The 18518-nt window shown below is 35.3% G+C and overlaps 2 protein-coding genes across 2 annotated transcripts; both read right to left on the reverse strand.

Moving 5' to 3' along the window:
* Positions 1 to 3359: 3359 nt before the first annotated feature.
* Positions 3360 to 9716, reverse strand: lrrc69 (leucine rich repeat containing 69). Its single transcript, XM_056480359.1, is given in 9 exon segments — positions 3360 to 3513; positions 4782 to 4961; positions 7179 to 7280; positions 7832 to 7903; positions 7999 to 8119; positions 8121 to 8192; positions 8268 to 8340; positions 8726 to 8852; positions 9535 to 9716. Coding segments are annotated over 9 exon segments (1035 nt in total). The 5' UTR covers positions 9712 to 9716; the 3' UTR covers positions 3360 to 3402.
* Positions 9717 to 11269: 1553 nt separating this feature from the next.
* On the reverse strand, positions 11270 to 18268 carry otud6b (OTU deubiquitinase 6B). The gene is made up of 7 exons (XM_056479863.1): positions 18014 to 18268; positions 15446 to 15585; positions 15234 to 15338; positions 14609 to 14921; positions 11962 to 12023; positions 11758 to 11864; positions 11270 to 11667 (listed from the first exon to the last, which is right to left on the reverse strand). The coding sequence occupies exons 1-7, from the start codon at positions 18081 to 18083 to the stop codon at positions 11583 to 11585; spliced, it is 882 nt and encodes a 293-aa protein (XP_056335838.1). The 5' UTR covers positions 18084 to 18268; the 3' UTR covers positions 11270 to 11582.
* Between the last annotated feature and the right edge of the window lie 250 nt (positions 18269 to 18518).

The raw sequence follows: 18518 nt of genomic DNA on the forward strand, positions 1-18518 counted from the left end.
CTGATGAGTTGATTCAGGTGTGTTTGATTAGAAAGAGGTTGGAAATGTGTACTGTTGGTGTGCCTACAGGAACAGGGTTGGGAAACCTTGCAGTAGTCAACACTTGAAGTAGCTCAAACCCTTTTCCAACGGAGTCCTAACTCTATCTAAAAATGGGTGTTTGCTTAGACAAAAGTCTTGTCACTTAAAAGAAATAATGTACAGTATAGAATATAAAGTCATGGTGCAGTGACTCACCATGATTAATGATTAATAACTTCAATAATAAAGTCATCTGGAATGGTTAAGAAAGCGTTCTTGCAGGACTCCCAGTGTTCATCAAGATTCTTTGGATTAATCTTCAATGCCTCCTCCATCTTACCCCAGACATGCTCAATAATGTTCATGTCTGGGGACTGAGCTGACCAACCCTGCAGCACCTTGACCTTCTTTGCTTTCAGGAACTTTGATGTGGAGGCTGAAGTATAAGGAGCGCTATCCTGCTGAAGAATTTGCCCTCTCCTGTGGTTTGTAATGTAATGGCCAGCAGAAATGTCTTGATACCTCTGGCTGTTGATGTTGCCATCCATTCTACAGATCTCTCGCACACCCCATACTGAATGTAAGTCCAAACCATGATTTTTCCTTTACTAGACTTGACTGATTTCTCTGAGAATTTTGGGTCCATGTGGGTTCCAATAGGCCTTCTGCAGTATTTGTGATGATTGAAATGCAGTTCAACAAATGATTCTTCGGGAAAAATCTACCTTCTGACACTTTTCCAAATGATCAACTAGAAGTCAAGTTATTATTTGTTGCTCTTACAACTGGGATCGATGACTAGACTTTTGTCAGGTACTGTATATATATGCATTAGTGCTTGGGCAGTTTTTCAGCAGCGTTGGTTGCAGTAGTTGGTTGCAAGTTGTTTTGCCATTCATTTTGCCCAGTATGATTAAAGAAAACATGTTATAAGCTATTAACCAAACCAACCAGCTACGTGGAGAATCACAACATTATACATTTTAGTTTGAAGCAAATAACTTGCTGCATTTCAAGAATAGACTGCAGTTTGTGCACAAAGTATGTCAATGGTCTAACACACTTTACTTGGCGTTAAATTTGAGGTAGCTGTGGCCTAATGGTTAAAGAGTTGGACTTATGAATAAAAGGTTACAGGTTTGAATCCTGGCAGGGATTGTAAATGGTGGAAGAGGCACTAATCCCCCAACAATGGCTGCCGGCTGTGTGTGTGTGCACATGGATGGGTTACATGCAGATCACAATTCCGAGTATGGGCAAAGAATATAGATGTAATGAATCAGTGCATTCTGGGAAGTAAGATGTACAGTATAGAAATCAATATGACTGATTCCTAAATACTTACTCCCAGGGCCATTTATATCGAAGTTGCTATTTAGCCGCATTATATTGGTGTTTCATAACATCTAGTTTTTATGAGGTGGGTTGTTAGCCCAACGCTCAGCCCCCAACCTGGAGGACCAGGACATACACACTTACATTATTGACAATTTATCTTACCCAATTCACCAACAGCACATGTCTTTGAACTGTGGGGTAAACCAGAGCACCTTGAGGAAACCTACACGAACACGGGGAGAACATGCAAACTCCACACAGAAATGCTAACTGATCCAGCCGTGGCTCAAACCAGCAACTTTCTTGCTGTAAGGTGACAGTGCTACCCACTGTGCCACCGTGAACACCCTGTGACTCAACAACAAACTTCTGGATGAACTGCTTTTTCATCAACCATGAACAAAAGCTCTGTATGTACTCTTCTTGATGTGCAAAGACAGTTGTGATATTAATACTAGGGAAGTGCTTCATTGAGAGCCCTTGTCTTGTGTTTGATTGATTTTGCTGACGTTTTGAAGACAATCCAGTGTTATCATGGTCGAGCGCGCGGCTCTCCTGACAGCTTTGGGCTTGTCGGTGCATTCGCCTCAGAGAAAGTAATTGAGTAACATCAGACTGAAACAGACTTGTTTACACTATCTCCTCTCCTCCTTTCACAGGGAGTCCATATAGCATTTGTGAGGCGCATTAACGCCCGCCAAGTGCACAATCACTTGGAAATTGAGGCAACTGCTCCAGAATAATGGCTGAGCTTGACTGAGGGCTGTATAATAAATGACTGAGTCTCGTGGCACTTTTCAGTGGACATCCACACAGTCACCATTAGTTTCCTAAGTGCACTTTTCCCCGCACTTCCAAATTGATTGAAACAAAATGTCACAATTATGCCCTGTAGCTCAAGCTTTAATTATTCATCAATTAGCGTTTTCTCCCTCCCTTCTTTTTTTTCTGAGCTGATTTTTCATTCAGTTTGCAGAGATGTATGGTTCCCCTGCTGTTAACCAGTCCAAAGTCATTAGTTTCTGGCTTTGCAATTAAACCTGCTGCATTATTCATTAGGCCCAACTCGGTAGACTCTGCTCTGAGCTCAGGAGGCCTGCATGAGAAATTAATTTGGAGAGATGAAGTTTCCTCTCAGGTTAGAACAGATGCCATTGGCCCAAACAGAGGGGAAGGTATGGAGTGCACTCATTGTAGGGAATGATAATGGCAAGCATAAAACCAGACTATAGAAAGGGGGAAAATATTCATGGAAAACAAAATGTCAGAATTAGTCATCGCCGGTGGTGGAGTGATTTCAGATACTTAAAAAAATATGCTCTGTGTGAGGAATGTATAATCATAAAATAAAAAGCATTCAAATTAAACATTTAATTTAACAGTAGTGGGAAAATGTCAGAAAGTTCATTTTAATTGTTGAGTATGATAAAGGAATGAAAAGTTAACAATCGATGCGCATTATTGTCAGATTTATGCATAAACATATGAATGATTCCATTCAGTGCATGTCAGTCTGACAGCACAATCAAAGAATGTCAGTGATCAAATATTGCCATCTGCTGGTGTATTGCACAAACATTCACTCATCATTCATTTTGCTTTGGATTAGTCCATTTATTCATCAGGGGTCGCCACAGCGGAATGAACCGCCAACTTATCCAGCATATGTTTTACACAGCGATGCCCTTCCAGCTGCAACCCAGTACTGGGAAACACCTATAAACTCTTAAATGCACTCACATACACAATAGCCTATTTAGTTCATTCAATTCACCTATAGCGCATGTCTTTGGACTGTGGGGGAAATCGGAAACCCATGCGAACACGGGGAGAATATACAAACTCCACACAGAAATGCCAACTGACCCAGCCGGGACTCGAATCAGTGATCTTCTTGCTGTAAGGCACAAGTGCTAACCACTGAGCCACCGTGTCGCATTGCACAAACATCAAATATGTATTTTTTAAATGGTCAAAATAATCAAATAGTCAAATAAATCATGGTCATCATGGACACTCATGGGGTGAAAAACATAAGCATTTTTAATTTAATCGAACAAGTCCGTAGTATTGGTGGTCATCCCTGTTGAAGCAGTCATAGGAGCACAGCACAACCCTCACCGGAACAGACTGGGAGCTTCTCATCCCCATGTGCTGTTCAAAGACAATAATACAAACACATTATGACACAATTTGATTAATGACCCAGTTGATCGATTGATTCAAATGGGATTAAAGATTAATTCACACTGAACACCATCAAACAAGTCTTGGAGTCTGTTGGATCAGTGTGTTGGTCAGAGTTAGTTTTCAGCAGACTGAACATATTTAATATGCATTTTTTGGATCATGGAAGGTCTGAATAGTGTGATAGGATTTTGAAATGGCAACAAACTCTGAATTTACCTGACCAGGGACCATGTGTAAATATCTTTTTAACCCTTAGAAGGATCATTTAATTAATTATTTACTTATTATGCGTGGCAATTGTTAAAGCAATGTGAGCATAACAGTATTTTTTCTGTGTGGTGTGATGTGTGCCTGATTGATATATTAAATATATTTACAATGTTTATTTTGCTAGCTCACATTGTTATTCTTAAGGATTGAATAATTAATCCATGAAGGTTAATCCACTGAACATTTTTTTTGTAAGCTTTTGGTAATCTTCAATCAAAGTCTGACCATTTGCATTTCACCAAGTAGAACATGTTCCTGGATTAAAATCTATGTTGATCCTGGAAAAACATTCCAATCATCCAATCAGAATTATGTTTACCGTTAAGTTTAGGCTTACAGTTAGGTTTATACACACTTCTACGTGATTGTTATCCAACTATTATTCCCATTTTGGGAATAATTTACAGTTATGGTTGTGTTTAGGGATTGTTGTGGTTTTGGAATTGGTAATTTCCCCCATTGAAGGGAATGATAGTTTGCCAAAAATGTAAATTAATTAGTTAATTTACATCCCCTCAGGCCATTTCAGAGATAGTTTACCTTCAGCTGATCATTACAAAAGTTTTTTTTACAAAGTATCTTTTGTTGTTTCATAAATTTGTTTGGTGATTTGTAAAATATACAAGCCAGCAGATACAAGCCCTTTAAAAGAAAAAAAAAACATTCAAAAAACAATACAGCATTAATCCAAAAGAATGCCATGGGTATTAATTTCATTTAGCCTGTACTGTATATGTTTTTTTGACTCGCAAATTGTCATTGACTGTTGTCTTGCATGTCATTAATCAACAAATCTTCCTTAATGTCCATCTAAAAATGTACTCAATCCTGAATGACCTGAGGGTGAGCCAATTAAAGAGCAAATGTTAATTTTATGGTGAACTGTTCCTTTAACTACAGCACCATGTGCCGCTAGAGGCTCTGAATGCTGATCCTTGGTGATATGCAGAAAGAACTGATACCTTCCTGGTGTTGATGAACTGCACACACTCCAGCCAGGTGGTGAGAAAGGGTTGTGAACACAGGGCACATTGACTCCACTGAGACAGCATGTCCTGCAGCTCTGGGTACATTGGCAGAGATCTGGACGCTGCTGACAATATATTAGTGCTCTCCTGGAGGATGAGCCTGGCTGAGAGTTCCTGAACACAATAAACTACAGTCAGCACCAGTATAGAGGAGTTATGGTTCATTCAAGACTAAATGGTTATTATAAGACTTATTTCTACTCATTTGTTTTCTCATTTAAGTTTGTTCTGTTGACTATGAGTAACTTTTAAAGGTCCCGTGAAATTAAAATAAAGTTTTTTAGATGGTAGTATCAGTATGTTAGTTTTAAGGTTATATTTAAGCTAGTGTGCTCCAAAACAGTGACAAAATCTGCATATAGAAGATAAACATCCAAAGAATGCAGTTTGTCACTTCCGCCTAAATGGATCAACAATTTTTTTTAAAATCACCCCATACTTCAGTTTCTCATCGAATCTTCTGACCAATCAAATACTCACTAGTATCTGGCATGCCCCGCCCCCTTCACTTCATTCGATGTGCTTGATCTCGAACACTCTCGCTGAAAGAGCTGACATAAAAACCAAACAATATTGGCTGATTTTTAAAGGGGAGGAGCTACTATATGTTCCACGCAGTCTTCATGTATCAGTTGAGATTACGTCAAATATTGAATAAAAATGCACATTTCCAAGCACTTCATGGGACCTTTAAAGGCACAATATGTTCTTTATACCAAATGTTTTAAATAATGTTAAAATCAACAAGAATCAACTATTTTAACCAGTGACACAGATCGCACTCTACTAATGATACTAATGATGTCATAAACCCTTGATTTCTGTTTTTAGAGAAAACATAGAAACACTAAAGATACTTCAATGTATTGTGCATTTTATTAGACTGCACAGAGCAGCAATATAACAGAACTTTAAAACTTATTTAGTATGATAAAACAGCACTGCTTGTTCTCCACATGAACCGGAAGTGGCTTACTGCGGCATAATAACATCCATGAACATGATAAAGATGACAACTCCCATCGTTCAGTTAAGGCGTCATTAAACTATGCCTTTATTTGTTGTGAATATGCAACCTCTTGCAGCAGAAATTATATACTGTACCTTCAAACTGTGTCAACTAACCCTGATTAGAGCATTAGAATAAGTAATAGAATAAGCCGACAATACTCGCAGTAGAATGTCTAAGACCATCAAAATAGCATCTGCATATGTTCTGTCGGAGCCATTTATTGCAAATCATTTGTCGTCCACTGTGTGGCGCTATAAAATCTTTTAAATTACAGCACCTGTGTAATTAGAAGGATTTGCGTTGGTAATTGGGAAACCAATTGTTGACCTGGATAATGAGAATTTTAGAGGTGAATGCTTGCTTATTCTTGTTATGAATGATCAAAGTAACAGTAGAAATGTTACACGCTATTAATGTTGTAGTTACTTCTAGAATGTTTTTTACCTGCATCACAATTTTATCAGTTATCCGAATGTGCAGCGATTATGGAGATACGCTGATGTAAACAACAGCATAGATTGAACAGTAATCTATGTTGTTCTGCTTAATTTGTGCCGTGTAAACCACGTGTAAATTGCTAAATCGTACAGAGAAGGAATTGTAAGTAGGTAAATGGTGTAATATTTTGACAAACTGAATTTAACAGGCTTTATTGGCATGATTGGTTGGAATTTTATTCTTTTTTTTTTTTTAGTACTCTAAATGTTTTTTCCCAGTCCGACTGATAAGTACAGCCCAAAATGAGCAACAGTAAACAGCAAAAAAATAAAATAAAATAAATATATAAATAAATAAATAAAAGCTAAATATCAATAAGATATTTTGATAAAAGCTGGAAACTTGTAACCATTGATTTCCATAATATTTGTTTACTATGGTGACTATAGAAGTCAATACATGTTTTCAGTTTCTTTAAAATATCTTATTATATCATAATAAGAAAGAAACTTATTATGCTTTATAACTACTTGAGAGTGAGTAAATGGCGGATAAATGTAATTGTTTTTGGGTGAACTATCCCATTTAAGTAAACGCTACTAATACTACAGTCCTTTTCACTCGGCGGCCATCTTTCAAACACCTCTTGAGCAGTATGCTTGGGCATTCTGTCTGAATGGGGAAACATCAAATGCCAAGCTTAAAATTGAATTTCATGTGAGGAATCACCAATAGAATTAAACAACAACTGTGTCTTTAGTTTCAGTTCTAAACATCTAAATCACACAAAATCTGCAGAAACTCATGTCCGGTCCGAGCTCCCCCCCTCATTGAAGGTACTATATATTATAAACAAAAAGAACAAATAAATGACATGTTACCTTTAAGGAGAGGATTTCTTTCTCCTGAATTGACTCCATCAGTGAGAATGGGACTAAACTGTTTCCTTCAAGGAACAGTTCGTCCAGTGTGAGAAACTGAAACTTCACATTAAAGAGTAAAATAAAATAATATTAAATGTTTTCATTTATATATATATATATATATATATATATATATATATATATATATATATATATATATATATATTTAACTGTAGTCTATTTCCATCTGATGTATCTATTAAAATGTTAACATAAACCCAAACATGTATCAGGTTTACTAAACAAAATTCTAAGGACACTAAATAATGTTTAAAAAATTGCAGAAAAATCAACTACATGCCTTTTGTTTTTATAAAATTGTATATTTTCTTGTGAAAGTTAAAATATAACTAAAATATAGGTGGTGTTTTTGTTTGCTGTCAAATCTACTGACTTTTATCAAGTAAACTTAAGAAACAGTTTATATTTTTATAATGTCTGATTATTCAATATCTTACTAATTAACATGTACAATTAGCTAATATAATTGAATTATGTTATTTAGTAAGATATCGAATAATAAAAAATATTACTATATAGTGTATATATATATAATTATTATTATTAGTAGTAATAGAAGTAGTAAATAAAAAGTTACAGAAAAGACTAACATCAAATGGAAACACAGATAAGTGATTTCCTGCAACATCTAAGATCTTCAGGTTTTTCCAACCAAGAACTCCCTAAACAAAAAAAAAAAAAAAAAAAAAAAATGAACACATAATGAACTAATATGTATAATCAATAGGTAAAGTATAATGATGGTTCTCTCTCTTGCCTCTGGTAGTGCTGTGAGGTTGTTTCGGGCCAAGTACAACCTCCTGAGCTGTGATAAATCACATAACTGCTGTGGTATTTGAGTCAGTTTATTATTAGTGAAGTTAATCTCAGTCAGACTCCATTAAACCCAGTTCAGCTGGAATCTGCTCCAAATGATTGTCTGTGATGCTGATGCTTTGTAGGCGACACAGACTGTGAATAAACAAAATGTAAAAATCAGACGCCATGATAGTCAAAAAGCTGTAAAAATGACTTGAATCCTCTTACCTTTTTATTTCTGAGGGAATGACTTTTATTTTGTTGTGGTTCAAATTTAGAAGCTCAAGGTTTGGTAAACCCTCTGCAAATACAGGTGAAGTCAGAATTATTAGCCCAGCTTTGAATTTTTTTTCTTTTTAAAATATTTCCCAAATGGTGTTTAACAGAGCAAGGAAATTTTGACAGTATGTCTGATATTTTTTCTTCTGAAGAAAGTCTTATTTGTTTTATTTTGGCAAGAGTAAAAGCAGTTTTTAATTTTTTAAAGAAGATAAAATAAATCTGTTATTAGAAATTAGTTATTAAAACTATTATGTTAAGAAATGTGTTGGAATAACCTCTCTGTTAAACAGAAATTGGGGGGAAAAAAATAAACAGGGGGGCTAATCTGACTTCAACTGTACATAAAACACAGTATTAACACGGTTTAATGAAATAACCCTTAAGAAGGAAGAGTTTGAACTTACCCAGCACCTCTGCTGGCAAATGGCTGATTTGGTTGCCATATAAATAAAGTTTATTTAGGCAGCAGAGGTGTTTTAACACAGATGGGATCTCCTCAAGAACATTGTTTCCCAAATTGAGCTCTGTCAACTTAAGATGCACATATATAAATAAAAATACACTGAAAGTACGTTTAAAACTATTTTAAAAAACATCTATTTAGACCTATAAAAACATTTTTTAATTCAGCGTAGAATAACATTAATTTGTATGTTTAAATTATATTATTTCATTGAATAGGGTGGCACAGTGCTTAGCGCTGTCGCCTCACAGCAAGAAGGTCGCTGGTTAGAACCTTGACTGGGTCAGGTGGCATTTCTATGTGAAGTTTGCATGTTCTCTCCCACAAGTCCAAAGACATGCGCTATAGGTGAATTGGGTGTGTGCATGGGAATGTATGGGGGTTTCCCAGTACTGGGTTGCAACTGGAAGGGCATACACTGCGTAACACTTATGCTGGATAAGTTGGCGGTTCATTCCGCTGTGATGACCCCAGGTTAATAAAGGGACTAAGCCAAAAAGAAAATGAATAGAATAAGATGCTTAAGTTAGATTTTGAAATAATGATTCGCTGTAATTCGTTTGCCATTGTGTTTAACGCTATACAATTAATCAAAATGTGTTATTGTTAACAATTTGAACACTTTGATACCAACTTTGTCATATTTGTAATAGTCCATAATTTTAGCCAAGTACAAATAAAAGCTGGTCTGTCGTTGTACAAATGTGTGAAACAAAGATATTATGAAAAAAAAAACAAGTTTGAACTCACCATCTGTAAACGCCTGAATTGAGACGGCAGACTTGACAGAAAATTATTATTCAGCTTTAACACAACAATCCACGTCAGTTTCTCAAGTGCTTCTGGAACATCTGTAATTTTCGTAGAACTCAGATTAAGTGACTTTGATTTGGTTTTAAATGCTTTGATGATTGAATCGTTTGCCATTTGAAACTCGCTTCGTCAATTTGAAGTTTTGCCCAAGTTTCCATGGAGAGTCTGAACTTGTTTAGTGCGCGCACCGGCGCCGCCTAACGGACATATACGACTACATCATGCTACATCAGACACATGAAAAACGGGAATTTCAAATCTTTACGCAATTAAAATAATAATATAAAATATAATTTTTGTAAATGGTCAAAATGGTTATGCTGAAAGCTTATGAAAACTTATCTTTGACTAATGAGAACATTTACATCCTTAGAAACTTTCTATTTTAACGTAAAAAGGTATGGTGCATTAAAAGTCCTTTACAGAAACAACGAAAAAAAGTTACTATCACTGTGAAAACTCAATGGAAAAAATGTATATTTAGTGTAGATCCAAAATTTGTGTGATGACATTAGATTTATTTTCTTAGTTTTTTTTTTAATATTCACATCATGCCTTTGAGGGTCCAATAAGTATTATTTGTTCTGCATTATAATTTGACAAAAATTTTTCTCTCCATGTGATTTGCTGCCGTTACATTTGTTTCTAGAAAAACTCAAATAATGTGACATTTCACAGAAATCCTGCAGAATTCATCTAAATCAGATGATGATTTATGAAACTCTTAAAGATTTTAGTGTGCCATACATCTCTGATATTCAGTGCACAAAAACACTCTAACAATTAAAGCCCACCATGATCAATGTAACAGTGTTTTCAATACCTGACAAGTCTTGTCACTTATCTAAGTTTTAGGAACAACGCATAATGACTTGACTTCTAGTTGATCATTTGGTATTAGAAGTGGCTTATATGAAAGACAAAGGCCTCTAGATATGGTTATTTAATCGAAATAAATAGAACTGCATCCATACATCTCGCAATGACTCAAATAAATTAATAAAGTCATCTGGAATGGCAAAGAAAGCGTTCTTGCAGGACTCCCTGAGTTCATCAAGATTCTTTGGATTCATCTTTAAAGTCTCCATCTTACCCCAGACATGCTCAATAATGTTTATGTCTGGTGACTGGGCTGGCCAATTCTGAAGCACCTTGCTTTCAGGAACTTTGATGTGGAGGCTGAAATATAAGGAGTGCTATCCTGCTAAAGAATTTGCCCTCTCCTGTGGTTTGTAATGTAATGGGCAGCACAAATATCTTGATACCTCAGGCTGTTGATATTGCCATCCACTCTGCAGATCTCTCGCACGCCCCCACACTGAATGTAACCCCAAATCATGAATTTTCCTTCACTAAACTTGACTGATTTCTGTGAGAATCTTGGGTCCATGCGGGTTCCAATAGGTCTTCAGCAGTATTTGTGATGATTGAAATGCAGTTCAACAATGATTCATTGGGAAATATCTACCTTCTGCCACTTTTCCAAATGATCAACTAGAAATCAAGTTATTATCTGTTGCTCTTACACCTGGGATCGATGACAAGACTTTTGTCAGGTAGTGCACGTGTAATTTACAATATACACTCTTTAAAATACATCTAAGAGTTTAACACACCAGTCTGTTATTGTAGGGACATCAGTGTAACATTTTCACATCCCAAAAACAAAAGCTTATTATTGATAGAAAGTTTTTATTCAATGACGCATGAGGCCAATCCAGCAGCTTTTAGAGCAAATTACTTGCAGATATGTGGTTTTTCAAGAACACAAAGCACACCGTTTATTCATGAACAACTCTGTTATATTTAGCTTGTCCACTGCAACTGAAGTGCCCAGCGGGGGTTATTTCAGGATCTTCAGTGAGCATCTGACCGAACAACCTCAATTCTGCCGATACTAGCAAAATGGAATCCAATTCCACACGGCCCATTTCTACAGGCTAATTATGCACAGATGCATAAATTAATGCGTGTCAGTGACTGGGTCAGCCCTCTTCCTCATTTGCCAAATCTTTAAGAGGCTCCACAGAGTTGTAATGCTCTCCAAGTCCATACGCATGACGCATATAACTGAAATAGAAAACAGCATAGAGAATTGTAAGTACGTTGTTATTATTATTATGCAACTATATTATTTGCAACTAAAGTTTAGCTATTTACATGAGTGTGATTTTTGGCTTATCATATTCTTCACCAATAGTAATACAGGGGGAATCTGCCTGGATGACCTCTATGGGTAGCTGGAGGACCTGGGAAAGGGCTTTCAACTGAAAATATGAAGAAAAGAAATCAGACAGATAGTGTCTTGTAATATGCAATGTTTTAAAGTTTGTTGTTCGGATGAATCTAAATGATGAATCTTACCTCTAACTGTCCGCCCCATGCAGCAGTGTCTGCAACATCACTGCAATATTTCTCAAACTCATCTAAAATTGAAATGAATCCACAGTCACCAACAGAAAATATTTATATCGTGCAACAACAAAGCATTTTGATTTGTGTCATTCTATTTCTTATTATTATTCTTAATTATTATTCTTAATTTATTTTGTTTTCGGCTTGGTCCTTTTATTAATTAGGGGTTGCCACAGCGGAATGAACCGCCAACCTATCCAGCATATGTTTTACGCAGCGGATGCCCTTCAAGCTGCAACCAATCACTGGGAAACATCCATACACACTCATTCCCACACATACACTACAGCCAATTTTAGCATACCCAATTCATTATTATTATTATTATTACTGAGATAAAAGTGCAATTTAAAGGCCAAAGTAGGTTAATTAGGTTAAATAGGCAAGTAGTTAGGGTAGTAGTTGGCCCACATCTCTGATAAATAGTAATAAGCAATTAAAATAATAATTATAACCTATGGATAAAAGGTCAACCAGGTGGTTATGATGCCTGTTAAATGAGAAAAAAAATAGTAAAAAAAAATAGTTAATTTTTTTTAAACATTCTAGCCTAAACATTCTAGTGTCTGGGGAGAGGGAAGTCTGGAGTTTTCTCCTAAGACTGCTGCTCCCGCAACCCGGCCCCGGATAAGTGGATGAAAATGATGATGATGATGATTTTAATAATGATGTTAACAATGCATTAGTAAATGTTAAACTATGATTAATACATGCTGTACAAATTATTGTTCATTATTAATTACAAAAAACTTATTGTAAAGTGTGACCACAATAACAATGGTCCTAATGTATTCCTTTTTAGATTTTTAATTTCCATAGCGTCTAAGAATCCAGAAAGCTCCACATATTGATGCTTTTTTATGACAGCTGTGCTAACATTAGTTATAACTGAATCACGTCTCGTTGCAGTTCTGAAGTAGTTTGATGACAAGTAGGAACTGTTAATGGACCAATGAAATCGCTATATTGAAATGGTCTATATGTATATCAATTTAATCCAAGTTTATTTGTATAGCGCTTTTCACAATAATTATTGCTTTAAAGCAGCTTTACAAAAGGTGCACATTACTGCATTTCAATCAAAGTCAGAAAAGTTAAAGTTATTAGTAGGGCCAGACAGAATCTGCAGACATTGTTTGCTATTTCTGCACAGAATTTTGTAAAAAAAAAACATGGATTTATGCGGAATGATTTTGAACTAAAAACTTCATATATGAAAAAAAAATCTATATATGTTTTTAACTTGTATTTAATGTTTACAATGCCAGTTCAATTAGATCCACTTATTTGGTAAACAAAGCAAGTCTCTCATACTATATATCTACTAAAAGACAGAAAACTTTACTTTATAAACTGTATTGTAAATAAATGAATTGAACATTTACATATTAGACAATATTACTGAAATTAATAAAAATAAAAAACGTAATAAATATAAGTTTACACAAGAAAATAAACAGACTTAATGGGCTAAAAATCTGTGGAAATCTGCGGATTTCTGCACACACAGATTCCATGTGGGCCTAGTTATTAGTTACCATAACTTTATTAGTTACTAATAACTTCATCTAATTAACTAGTAATTATTAGTTTTTAACAGTTAAAGTTATTATATACAATGTGTACATGTTTAATGAAGCGTTTTTCATAAAAAGTCAACTTTGTTTGAAATAACGTTTGTGAAACAGAACGTCAGCATTTGGGTAAACAATATTCCATCCTCATTCAGGTATACAGATTTATTATATACAAATGGAACAGCAATTATTCTAGCCTGTACTAACTAAAATATATAAATTAATACATGATCCTAACTAAATTGTATGAGATTTTAAATTATTAAAAACGTTTCACTGTAAAACGACTGAACCTAGTGGTTTAAGGCATAGTAAACAGAAATATAAAGATAAATCACACTAATTAGAGTTTAGGGGCTACACTGAGTAATAAAGTCTTTAATAAATTAAAAAGATTCTTGTTCTGAATATGCCTGTAATCTCTTCTGTGAATCATTGTAAAATGTATGACTTAAGCCACCTTTCCACTGCACACGTCAAACGACAAGTGACAGAGTGGAAGTCATTCATTTCAAATGGAGAGTAGCACGAGAGCTGGGTGGAGTTCCGATAATCTCAGAATACGGACTATTCAAATCCGAATTTTAGCTGCGGATGCATTCAAATATTTGACCTTTTGCAACTAAACCATATGCGACCAGATGTGATGTATTTTAGTGTTGTCCAATCAGATTAATGTGAGCGAGAAGAGAATTATTAGTCGTTACTTTTTACACAGACAAAAGTCTATATTAAAAAACACATTTCTATTCATAAATAAGTCTTAAAAAATAGTAATTTTTATATGCGGTCTCCACATTCCCTCCAAAATTTTTAGTAGCAGTCTATGAACTTCTAGAATTCATTCATTCAATCATTCAACCAAGGTGAACGCACTTGCTTTGGCACTCCTTTATTTTCCACACTGCAGGAATCAGCTTCTCTCCCGTGTTGCATGACAAAACTGAAAATTCCTATTCCAACAGTCATGTCCAAATGACGTGTGCAGTGCAAAGGTGGCTTTATTTCATGGCACTCACCTGCAGTGTACATATCTCCTGTATTAGGGTTTGTAAGAAAGGGCATGAAGTCATCTGCATGGCTCCTCATGTACTGAGCAGTTTGATCCCGAAGCTCTTTAAGGCCGAGAGCGAGTCCTCTCTCCATCAGCTGATGCTCCACAGCGCGGTACATACAGTGGCCATCAGAGGAGATCTCTTTAATCTGCAGATGTCTCTCCACCAGCTTCTCCCGCAGCTTCAGACACTCCTGATGACGAGAGCCACTGAGATTTTCCACCTCTGCCTCTGCAATCCGCATCTCTCGCTCCTTCTCAAGAGCAGCCTTCTTGTCCTGAAAACAACAACATTTTTTGTTTCAGCATTCCCAAATGAGACCTAAAGGGGTAGTTTACTGCGGTTGAACATAAAAGCATATTTTCTGAAGAAGGCTAAAAACCTGTAACCATGGACTTACATAGTAGGAAAAACAAATACTATGGAAGTAAATGGTTACAGTTTTTTTGCATTCTTCAAAATATCTTTTTTACTTTTCAACAAAAAAGAAAAGAAACCCATAAAGGTTTGAAGCAAGTAACTGATAACAGAAATGTATTTTTTTTAGGTGAACTATCTCTTTAAGCATCTAAAATGAAAATGAACTCACCCGTCTCTTCTGGGCTTTGGATGTCCGACTTTGCTTGCTTGGATCGGATTTTTCTTCATTATTTGCCACACTCATAGAATCCAATGTGTCTGAAACCTCTTCCACCTTGGAACAACGTGAGTATGAGTGAGCTGTCACATATTCAGTTGGCTGTAAGGTTTCTATCCAGGTTTTTTTTAAGTCCATTAACATTTATTCTTTATTTTACTTACTGAAGAAGTGTTCTGAAGTTTGAGCTCATTTTCATGTTTTTGAGAGAGTTCGGCTTCTAGTTTGGCGATGTCTTCTGTCAGCTGTTTCCTCCTCTTCTTGTCATTTTTGGGAACTGCGTTTTTCATGCTTTGTATTTTTGCTTTGGTGCAGAAAATAAGAGTACAGAAGGGGATTAGGGCCAAGCAATAATACAAATGAAACCATCCAGAGATTAAAGTAATTATAATGGCAGTTTAAATTTCAAGAAAAAACGTTGAGAATGAACTCATTCAATTTCGAGATTAAAGTCATTGTTTCAAGAAAAAAATAATCATTTTAATCATAAATTCATATGTAGACTATCTTGTTGAATGAGGACATTGTACACTCACCGGCCACTTTATTAGGTACACCTGTCCAACTGCTTGTTAACGCAAATTTCTAATCAGCCAATCACATGGCAGCAACTCAATGCATTTAGGCATCTAGACATGGTCAAGACGATCTGCTGCAGTTCAAACCAAGCATCAGAATGGGGAAGAAAGGTGATTTAAGTGACTTTGAACGTAGCATGGTTGTTGGTGCCAGATGGGTTAGTCTGAGTATTTCAGAAACTGCTGATCTACTGGGATTTTCATGAACCACCATCTCTAGTGTTTACAGAGAATGGTCTGAAAATTTGAAAATATCCAGTGAGCAGCTGTTCTGTGGGTGCAAATGCCTTGTTGATGCCAGAGGTCAAAGGAGAATGATAATGAGTTCACTGTACTCAAATGGCCTCCACAGTCACCATTTCTCAATCCAAAAGAGCACCTTTGTGATGTGGTGGAACAGGAGATTCACATCATGAATGTGCAGCCGACAAATTTGCAGCAACTGTGAGATGCTATCATGTCAATATGGACCAAAATCTCTGAGGAATATTACAATAAAATGGCTGGTGAGATTATATCATGTGTTGGGCAATAGTGCTGTTTCTCACAATTCTGCCATCCACATCAACTAATTCAGCACCACCACCATGGACAGCAACTAACCACATTTTTTTTTCTTGGAATTGAATGAATTTAATCTCAACACTTATTCTGACTTTTGTTTTTTTCTCAAAATGTAAGAACAGCAACTTTATTCTCAATATATTTTCTTGAAATTGAACTAGGTTAGTCTATTATAATTATAATTACTTGAATCTTAAAAATTATTCTTATATTATTGCCGTAATCCTCTTTAAAGTATTATTAGGATTTTCTGTTAAAAAAAAAAAACACATTTGGCATTTATTACTGTTCAGTATGTTTTAGGCATGGGCCGGTACAAGATTGTGATGGTATGATAACCTTGGATAAAAATATCACGGTTTCACGGTATTGTAATTACTGCTCTAAAATATATTATTTTTAAATATCTGAGTAAATTTGTTTATGCAATATATAAGAATCTCCTTTGAAAACAATATATTCTATTTTGGATATATGCTATATTTCTGAGCAGTAAACATGTCAGGCTAAATAATTCAAATGGATCATTGACTTCTGCTCTCTTCATTTGTTTCAAGAACACAGATTTCTTTACAATTTAAAACGGCATCTTTGGATAATACTTTCTGCTTGAGATACTGTTGGCCTAAAAAAAATGTAAAAAAAAAAATCTTACACATACATTTGGAACAGTATTACAGAAAATTTTGGCGGTTTTACATCCTTGACTTTTCCAAACTGCAGTATACCTTAAAAATGGTTGTCGTCCCATGCCAAGTATGTTTAGTTTATTAAGACACTGCAGGCAAAATATTTTTTCATGCACTTTATAATTTTGGGATTCTGCCTTTCTGGCATTTCATAAGCGTTTCTTCAGTCTAACGGAAAGAAAACAAAATCCATAAATTTTCAGTAGCACTTATGAACAACAAAACATATTCTATTATTATCTATTTTCATAGATAATGAATTTTATAAAATATTGTATTACTAAAATGATTACTACATGATTTTTTTGACTGTTTGTATTATTTTCTGACTTATGCAATGACAAGATAAAAAAAACCAAAAAAACGTTTTTTGTTTTTTTTACCCGATTTCATGTATGAAGGCATATTTAGTTAAGTATTGCCCCAGGTAAAGTTGGTTTTATGTTCACACATTCAGACTTTCTCCTTAATTAAAAACTATTATTTGCAAAATTCTAAATAGTGAAATCATATGAACAGCTACCGACTACCAAAGTACAAGTTCACGGCCAAATAGTACTATTATTTTGAAGTCATCCTCACATCTGATTTCAGACCGAATATTTAAAGTAGCCTATCATAGTAAACACTATAGGGAGAGAGTCACAAGTTGTCATTGAACGAATGTGCAAATATAAAACCAACTTTACCTCAACCCCCATTTGCATATTTAAACATTTTAGAAAACTTGTAACGTTAATACAGAATATCATTGCAAATACTAATGTGATCAATCAACTGGGGAATTATAATTAGCCTGCTCACCTGCAGTGCCTAACGTTACCGCTTATTAAAACCTCTGTTGGGAAATCTCTGTCTAGTAAATATTTAATTCTACATATAAAAGTGACATGTCTCTTACCTTGCAGGTCTTTCTTTTCCTTGCGATGCTGTTTGGCTAACAGCTCCTCTGCTGTCTCCACTTCCTCCATGACTAAATGTAATATATATTCTGAGCAACGGCGAATATGAAGCTAAACCCCAAATACACCATTCATCGACACTTTAACTTATCGCTCAGCAAGATTAGAGTAGATTTAGCACACAGTAATCAGTTTACATCATAATAATAAGTCATGAAACCAAACGCATGGACTCAATGGGAGCACAGACTCTGCACACATCCGGGAATGCGACATTTCAAAATAAAAGTCACGGGTAGTTTTCTCTTTGACATAAAGAAATATCCAGTCATATACAAAATAATAATATAAAATAAAAGGTTATTTACACAGTGACTGAAAAACTATCTTTCTTAATTTATTCAACTCAAATTGTAAGCAAGTGTAATTATTTTAAAATTATTTTCATACGTCAAGAGGGTAGCCATCGCCGGTTTTTATAAGCATATATTGCGCGACCTTTTT

The sequence above is a fragment of the Danio aesculapii genome, chromosome 19 (assembly GCF_903798145.1).
Source record: "Danio aesculapii chromosome 19, fDanAes4.1, whole genome shotgun sequence".
Taxonomy (NCBI): Eukaryota; Metazoa; Chordata; class Actinopteri; order Cypriniformes; family Danionidae; genus Danio; species Danio aesculapii.